We start from the raw sequence: 9439 nt of genomic DNA, 5'->3' as shown, positions 1-9439 counted from the left end.
CCCTCCCTCCCACCCTCCCTCCCTGTCTCCCTCCCACCCTCCCCCTTTCCCCTCCCTCCCACCCACCCTCCCTCTTTCCCTGTCTCCCTCCCACCCACCCTCCCTGTCTTCCTCTCACCCTCCCTCCCTGTCTCCCTCCCACCCTCCCTCCCTGTCTCCCTCCTACCCTCCCTCTTTCCATTTCCCCCACAGTTAATACATCACTATAAATCAGACCAGAACCACTCCCCCCCCCCCCCCCCCCCCCCACAGTTAATACATCACTGTAAATCAGAACCCCCCTCCCCTCAGAACCAATTCCCCACAGAAGGAAGACTGAATTTGCTCTGAAGTGACAGGAGATTTACCACTAGGAGTTGGATGGGTGTTTGCGATAACAAAGTGGATATGGCCAGAAGTGGGCGAAGGCAACCTTGGGTTATAATTCAACAATAAGGCCAGAGGATGTGTGGTATATGGCCAATATGAGCCCACCCTCCCTTCACCAGCCTCCACTGGTGTGTATCAGATTTCTTGGTTATAGCAACATGTCCTTGCTGTTTGTGTTGCTCTGCAGGCCTGTGAGGGGAAGTCGACTCTGACCGACCAGATCCACTGGGCTGATGGCTTCGTAGTGGTCTATGACATCAGTGACCGCTCCTCCTTCATCAAGGCTAAAGCCATAGTACACCTGATCAGAGAGTTAAACCTGGGAGTGGCCAAAAGGTAACCATCCACCCACCTGTCCAGTCCATCTACTCACCTGTCCAGTCCATCTACTCACCTGTACAGTCCATCTACTCACCTGTACAGTCCATCTACTCACCTGTCCAGTCCATCTACTCACCTGTACAGTCCATCTACTCACCTGTCCAGTCCATCTACTCACCTGTCCAGTCCATCTACTCACCTGTCCAGTCCATCTACTCACCTGTACAGTCCATCTACTCACCTGTACAGTCCATCCACTCACCTGTTCAGTCCATCCACTCACCTGTTCAGTCCATCCACTCACCTGTACAGTCCGTCCACTCACCTGTCCGTCCAGGCACCTGTCCAGTCCATGCACTCACCTGTCCAGTCCATGCACTCACCTGTCCAGTCCATCCACCCACCACCTGTCCAGTCCATCCACTCCCCACCTGTCCAGTCCATCCACTCACGTGTCCAGTCCATCCACTCACGTGTCCATTCCATCCATTCACCTGTCCAGTCCGTACAGTCCATCCAATCACCTGTCCAGTCCGTACAGTCCATCCACTCACCTGTCCAGTCCGTACAGTCCATCCACTCACCTGTCCAGTCCGTACAGTCCATCCACTCACCTGTCCAGTCCATCCACTTACCTGTCCAGTCCATCCACTTACCTGTCCAGTCCATCCACTTACCTGTCCAGTCCATCCACCCACCTGTCCAGTCCATCCACCCACCTGTCCAGTCCATCCACACACCTGTCCAGTCCATCCACTCACCTGTCCAGTCCATCCACCTCACCTGTCCAGTCCATCCATGCACCTGTCCAGTCCATCCATGCACCTGTCCAGTCCGTACAGTCCATCCACTCACCTGTCCAGTCCATCCACTCCCTACCTGTCCAGTCCATCCACTCACGTGTCCAGTCCATCCACTCACGTGTCCAGTCCATCCACTCACGTGTCCAGTCCATCCACTCACCTGTCCAGTCCGTACAGTCCATCCACTCACCTGTCCAGTCCATCCACTCACCTGTCCAGTCCATCCACTTACCTGTCCAGTCCATCCACTTACCTGTCCAGTCCATCCACTCACCTGTCCAGTCCATCCACTTACCTGTCCAGTCCATCCACTCACCTGTCCAGTCCATCCAGTCACCTGTCCAGTCTATCAACCCACCTGTCCAGTCCATCCACTTACCTGTCCAGTCCATCCACTTACCTGTCCAGTCCATCGACCCCACCTGTCCAGTCCATCCACTTACCTGTCCAGTCCATCCACCCACCTGTCCAGTCCATCCATGCACCTGTCCAGTCCATCCATGCACCTGTCCAGTCCGTACAGTCCATCCACTCACCTGTCCAGTCCATCCACCCACCTGTCCAGTCCATCCACCCCACCTGTCCAGTCCATCCACACACCTGTCCAGTCCATCCATGCACCTGTCCAGTCCATACAGTCCATCCACTCACCTGTCCTGTCCATCCACTAACCTGTCCAGTCCATCCACTCACCTGTCCAGTCCATCCACCCTACCTGTCCAGTCCATCCACCCCACCTGTCCAGTCCATCCACCCCACCTGTCCAGTCCATCCACACACCTGTCCAGTCCATCCACACACCTGTCCAGTCCATCCATGCACCTGTCCAGTCCATCCACCCCACCCGTACAGTCCATCCACCCACTCACCTGTCCAGTCCATCCACTCACTTGTCCAGTCCATCCACCCCACCTGTCCAGTCCATCCACACACCTGTCCAGTCCATCCATGCACCTGTCCAGTCCGTACAGTCCATCCACTCACGTGTCCAGTCCATCCACTCACGTGTCCAGTCCATCCACTCACCTGTCCAGTCCGTACAGTCCATCCACTCACCTGTCCAGTCCATCCACTCACCTGTCCAGTCCATCCACTCACCTGTCCAGTCCATCCACTCACCTGTCCAGTCCATCCACTTACCTGTCCAGTCCATCCACCCACCTGTCCAGTCCATCCACTTACCTGTCCAGTCCATCCACCCACCTGTCCAGTCCATCCAGTCACCTGTCCAGTCTATCCACTCACCTGTCCAGTCCATCCACTTACCTGTCCAGTCCATCCACTTACCTGTCCAGTCCATCGACCCCACCTGTCCAGTCCATCCACTCACCTGTCCAGTCCATCCACTTACCTGTCCAGTCCATCCACCCCACCTGTCCAGTCCATCCATGCACCTGTCCAGTCCATCCATGCACCTGTCCAGTCCGTACAGTCCATCCACCCCACCTGTCCAGTCCATCCACCCCACCTGTCCAGTCCATCCACCCCACCTGTCCAGTCCATCCACACACCTGTCCAGTCCATCCATGCACCTGTCCAGTCCATACAGTCCATCCACTCACCTGTCCTGTCCATCCACTAACCTGTCCAGTCCATCCACTCACCTGTCCAGTCCATCCACCCTACCTGTCCAGTCCATCCACCCCACCTGTCCAGTCCATCCACCCCACCTGTCCAGTCCATCCACACACCTGTCCAGTCCATCCACACACCTGTCCAGTCCATCCATGCACCTGTCCAGTCCATCCACCCCACCTGTACAGTCCATCCACCCACTCACCTGTCCAGTCCATCCACTCACTTGTCCAGTCCATCCACCCCACCTGTCCAGTCCATCCACACACCTGTCCAGTCCATCCACCCCACCCGTACAGTCCATCCACCCACTCACCTGTCCAGTCCATCCACCCCACCTGTCCAGTCCATCCACACACCTGTCCAGTCCATCCATGCACCTGTCCAGTTCGTACAGTCCATCCATTCACCTGTCCAGTCCATCCACCCCACCTGTCCAATCCATCCACCACACCTGTCCAGTCCATCCATGCACCTGTCCAGTCCATCCACCCCACCCGTACAGTCCATCCACCCCACCCGTACAGTCCATCCACTCACCTGTCCAGTCCATCCACTCCCACCTGTCCAGTTCATCTACTCACCTGTCCAGTCCATCCACTCACCTGTCCAGTCCATCCACCCACCTGTCCAGTCCATCTACTCACCTGTCCAGTCCATCTACTCACCTGTCCAGTCCATCTACTCACCTGTCCAGTCCATCTACTCACCTGTCCAGTCCATCTACTCACCTGTCCAGTCCATCTACTCACCTGTCCAGTCCATCTACTCACCTGTCCAGTCCATCCACCCACCTGTCCAGTCCATCCACCCACCTGTCCAGTCCATCCACTCACCTGTCCAGTCCATCCACTCACCTGTCCAGTCCATAGACTCTTACCTGTCCAGTCTGTCCACACACACCTCACCTACCAAAGGGTAGACTCTCACACTGATATAGACCTTCCATCCACTTGGCGTAGGGGGAGAGTGGAGTCAGTGGGACTGACATTCCATCCTATTATTGTCATTGTGCATCAATAGATTGGACGTCGATGTGGGTTTAACAGCCGCCCACACTGCCCAACAACTGTTACATCGGTAGTAATCCCATTGATAGATTTTACCACAGAGATTCAACTCTCTGGCTCATGTCCATGTGACAATTATTCAGCACCTTTTTAAAAAAATTCAGAGCCAATATCTATTGTCTGTATGACCTTCAGTTCTAGCTGGTAGTAATTCCAATACACCACTAACTCATCATTCTGCCCCCAAACCAATCCTCTAGTAAATATCTAGCTGCTATTGAATTCTCCTGTCACTATGATAATTCTATTGCTGTTGAGGCGTCTCATGTCATCTCTCTATTATGGCTGAACTGATTGTTGGAATGTTTTCACTAGTGGTCTTCTAGGGATGAGGGAACATCTGTCTAATGGGGATGAGGTAACATCTGTCTAGTGGTCTTCTGTGGATGAGGGAACATCTGTCTAGTGGTCTTCTGTGGATGAGGGAACATCTGTCTAATGGGGATGAGGGAACATCTGTCTAATGGGGATGATGGAACATCTCACTAATGGGATGAGGGAACATCTGTCTAATGGGATGAGGGAACATCTGTCTAATGGGATGAGGGAACATCTATCTAATGGGATGAGGGAACATCTATCTAATGGGATGAGGGAACATCTATCTAATGGGGATGAGGGAACATCTGTCTAATGGGGATGAGGGAACATCTGTCTAATGGGGATGAGGGAACATCTGTCTAATGGGGATGAGGGAACATCTGTCTAATGGGGATGAGGGAACATCTGTCTAATGGAGATGAGGGTACATCTGTCTAAGGGGATGAGGGAACATCTGTCTAATGGGGATGAGGGAACATCTGTCTAATGGGGATGAGGGAACATCTGTCTAATGGGGATGAGGGAACATCTGTCTAATGGAGATGAGGGTACATCTGTCTAAGGGGATGAGGGAACATCTGGCTAATGTGGATGAGGGAACATCTGTCTTATGGTCTTCTGGGGATGGGGGAACATCTGTCTAATGGGATGAGGGAACATCTGTCTAATGGTCTTCTGGGGATGAGGGAACATCTGTCTAATGGTCTAATGGGGATGAGGGAACATCTGTCTAATGGTCTTCTGGGGATGAGGGAACATCTGTCTAATGGTCTTCTGGGGATGAGGGAACATCTGTCTAATTGGGATGAGGGAACATCTCACTAATGGGGATGAGGGAACATCTCACTAATGGGATGAGGGAACATCTCTCTAATGGGATGAGGGAACATCTGTCTAATGGGATGAGGGAGCATCTGTCTAATGGGATGAGGGAACATCTGTCTAATGGGGATGAGGGAACATCTGTCTAATGGGGATGAGGGAACAACAGACCTACAGTTTAGCACTGACACATACAATGACGATACCCTCAACTCTCCATCGAGGTTTTAGTCTCGTAGGTTACATCTGGAAAGGGCACCCTATTCCCTATAAAGAGAGCAATACTTTGGACTGCTTCTTAACCTCATTTTGACATGCCTCTGGTAAGAAATAGTGTCATGTAAAATGGAAGAGGGTGTCATTTTCAGATGTCCCGTAGTCTTTAAACGTCACTACCGTTTACTCAACCTGTCCTCTTGGTTTGTCTTGTCTTACATCCAGGGACTCGTTATGTCCGTCCTCACTGTGTCTCATATATTTTTATTTCCTGCTAATCCTGTCTTCCTCCTCTCTCTCTCTCTCTCTCTCTCTCCCCCCCCCCCCAGGGATGCTGACACTCTGGTGTTCCTGGTGGGTAACAAGCAGGACCTGTGCCACGTGAGGGAGGTGCGTCGAGAGGAAGGCCAGCGCCTGGCAGCCGAGTCCCAGACACAGTTCTACGAGCTCTCAGCCGCAGAACACTACCAGGAAGTGGTCCTCATGTTCTCGAAAATGGTCCACAACGCCAGCCTTGGGGGCAAGGCCAAGGAGAGGAGACGGAGACCTAGTGGCTCCAAGTCCATGGCCAAACTCATCAATAATGTCTTCGGGAAGCGGAGGAAATCAGTGTGAAAGGGGAGATGGGAAAGGTCAAGTGTTTACCCCAGGCCTAAAGAAGCCTTGTTACTTCGTTACTCCCCTTGGGACTGTTGTTGAATGGTGAAAGGGATTGTGGGAAAATGGTCGATAATGTTGAATGGACCCACCACCAACAACAACATGGGCTTCACCTACTTTACTTGCTGTTGCTATTATTATTGTTGATCATGAAAAGAGTCAATAATAATTAGACCCTCACCAACCTCCACTCCTCTGGTTGCCAACCACCAAGGGACAGCTCTGTGTGGTATAAATGGTTCTACACTTAGAACAGAGCTTATTGGACTGATAGGACTGCTGCTGCTTACAGGCTTTCTGACTCGTGCTTACCATACTCGCTAGTGTGTGTGTGTGTGTGTGTGTGTGTGTGTGTGTGTGTGTGTGTGTGTGTGTGTGTGAGAATGACACCACAGGGAGACTCCGTTATTAGCTATGTAAAGTATATCACCACATGGGAAGAATCCATTATTAGCTATGTAAAGTAAATGATACCACAGGGAGACTCCATTATTAGCTATGTAAAGTATATGATACCACGGGGATACTCCATTATTAGCTATGTAAAGGAAATGACACCACAGGGAGACTCCATTATTAGCTATGTAAAGTAAATTATATCACCGGAGACTCCATTATTAGCTATGTAAAGTAAATGATACCACGGGAAGACTCCATTAGTAGTTATGTAAAGTAAATGATACCACGGGGAGACTCCATTATTAGCTATGTAAAGTATATGATACCACGGGGAGACTCCATTATTAGCTATGTAAAGTAAATGATACCACAGGGAGACTCCATTATTAGCTATGTAAAGTAAATGATACCACGGGGAGACTCCATTATTAGCTATGTAAAGTATATGATACTACAGGGAGACTCCATTATTAGCTATGTAAAGTATATGATACCACGGAGAGACTCTATTATTAGCTATGTAAAGTAAATTATACCATGGGGAGACTCCATTATTAGCTATGTAAAGTAAATGATACCACATTATTAGCTATGTAAAGTATATGATACCACAGGGAGACTCCATTATTAGCTATGTAAAGTAAATGATACCACAGGGAGACTCCATTATTAGCTATGTAAAGTAAATGATACCACGGGGAGACTCCATTATTAGCAATGAAAGTATATGATACTACAGGGAGACTCCATTATTAGCTATGTAAAGTATATGATACCACAGGGAGACTCTATTATTAGCTATGTAAAGTAAATGATACCATGGGGAGACTCCATTATTAGCTATGTAAAGTAAATGATACCACATTATTAGCTATGTAAAGTATATGATACCACGGGGAGACTCCATTATTAGCTATGTAAAGTAAATGATACCACGGGGAGACTCCATTATTAGCTATGTAAAGTAAATGATACCACATTATTAGCTATGTAAAGTATATGATACCACGGGGAGACTCCATAATTAGCTACGTAAAGTATATGATACCACGGGGAGACTCCATAATTAGCTACGTAAAGTATATGATACCACAGGGAGACTCCATTATTAGCTATGTAAAGTAAATGATACCACAGGGAGACTCCATTATTAGCTATGTACTGTAAATGACACCACGGGGAGACTCCATTATTAGCTATGTACTTTAAATGATACCACGGGGATACTCCATTATTAGCTATGTACTGTAAATGACACCACGGGGAGACTCCATTATTAGCTATGTAAAGTAAATGATACCACAGGGAGACTCCATTATTAGCTATGTACTGTAAATGACACCACGGGGAGACTCCATTATTAGCTATGTAAAGTAAATGATACCTCGGGGAGACTCCATTACTGGCCCTATTGCCTCTACTGCTCAACGCATGCCACAGTGGCAGACACAGTCCATTTTTCATACATCTTTCATTATGACTCATCTGTATCCCAAATAGCACCCTATATATAATGCACTATGTTTGACCGGAGCCCTATGGGCCCCTATCGAAAGTAGTGCACTAAACAGGGAACAGGGTGGCATTTGGGATGCTTCCTGAATACCGCTACTGAAGAGAGCCAGCAGTTTATTGGCATGGAGGTTGTTTTTGGGGGGAAATTCTTTCTGTGGTTACTGTGGTTTCCAGGGAAAGGTAATGTATCATAAAATAATGAATGTCTGTCTGTTTAGTTCCATCTTCCTGTTGTTCATTGTTCCCTGGATTAAAGTCTGAATTATAAACTCATAAAATAATGTAAAACTATAATAAACACTGTAATCAAGTCTAGTTGTGGTTTTATGGAGGTGTGTGTGTGTGTGTGTGTGTGTGTGTGTGTGTGTGTGCGTGTGCGTGTGTGTAAGTAAAGAAATAAAACAACTGTAAAAAGACATTTGAAAATAACAGTAGCGAGGCTCTAGACAGACACCGGTTAGTCAGACTGATTGAGGTAGTATGTACATGTAGGTATTTTTAAGGTGACTATGCAGATATGATGAACAGAGAGTAGCAGTAGTGTAAAGGAGGGGTTGGCAGGTGGTGGGTGGTGGGACACAATGCAGATAGCCTGGTTAGCCAATTTTTGGGAGCACTGGTTGGTCGGGCCAATGAGGTAGTATGTACATGAATGTATAGTTAAAGTGACTATGCATATATGATAAACAGAGAGTAGCAGCAGCGTAAAAAGAGGGGTTGGCGGGTGGTGTGGGGGGGGGACACATAGTCCGGGTAGCCATTTGGTTACCTGTTCAGGAGTCTTATGGCTTGGGGGTAAAAACTGTTGAGAAGCCTTTCTGTCCTAGACTTGGCACTCCGGTACCGCTTGCCATGCGATAGTAGAGAGAACAGTCACAATTTTGAGGGCCTTTTTCTGACACCACCTGGGGTAGAGGTCCTGGATGGCAGGCAGCTTTGCCCCAGTGATGTACTGGGCCGTACACACTACCCTCTGTAGTGCCTTGCGGTCGGAGACTGAGCAATTGCCGTTCCAGGCAGTGATGCAACCGGTCTGGATGCTCTCGATGTTGCAGCTGTAGAACCTTTTTCAGGATCTCAGGACCCATGCCAAATCTTTTTAGTTTTCTGAGGGGGAATAGGCTTTGTCATGCCCTCTTCACAACTGTCTTGGTGTGTTTGAACCATTCCAGTTTGTTGTTGATGTGAACACCAAGGAACTTTAAGCTCTCAACCTGCTCCACTATAGCCCCGTCGATGAGAATGGTGGCGTGCTCGGTCCTCTTTTTCCTGTAGTCCACAATCATCTCCTTAGTCTTGGTTACGTTGAGGGATAGGTTGTTATTCTGGCACCACCCGGCGAGGTCTCTGACCACCTCCCTATAGGCT

General features: G+C 49.1%; 1 protein-coding gene across 1 annotated transcript in view; it reads left to right on the top strand.

The window, feature by feature from the left end:
• Positions 1–6264, top strand: part of LOC139395778 (ras-related and estrogen-regulated growth inhibitor-like protein) — a 12661-nt gene extending 6397 nt beyond the window's left edge. Inside the window, exons 4-5 of the mRNA XM_071143139.1 lie at positions 557–705; positions 5827–6264. Coding sequence (XP_070999240.1) covers positions 557–705; positions 5827–6112 — 435 coding nt within the window. The 3' untranslated portion in view covers positions 6113–6264. The remainder of the gene's footprint in view (positions 1–556; positions 706–5826) is intronic.
• The last annotated feature ends 3175 nt before the right edge of the window (positions 6265–9439 follow it).

The sequence above is a fragment of the Oncorhynchus clarkii genome, unplaced genomic scaffold, assembly GCF_045791955.1.
Source record: "Oncorhynchus clarkii lewisi isolate Uvic-CL-2024 unplaced genomic scaffold, UVic_Ocla_1.0 unplaced_contig_10313_pilon_pilon, whole genome shotgun sequence".
In the NCBI taxonomy this organism is placed as follows: Eukaryota; Metazoa; Chordata; class Actinopteri; order Salmoniformes; family Salmonidae; genus Oncorhynchus; species Oncorhynchus clarkii.
Note: the sequence above shows the minus strand (reverse complement) of the source record. Positions and strands in the feature narration are given on the sequence as shown.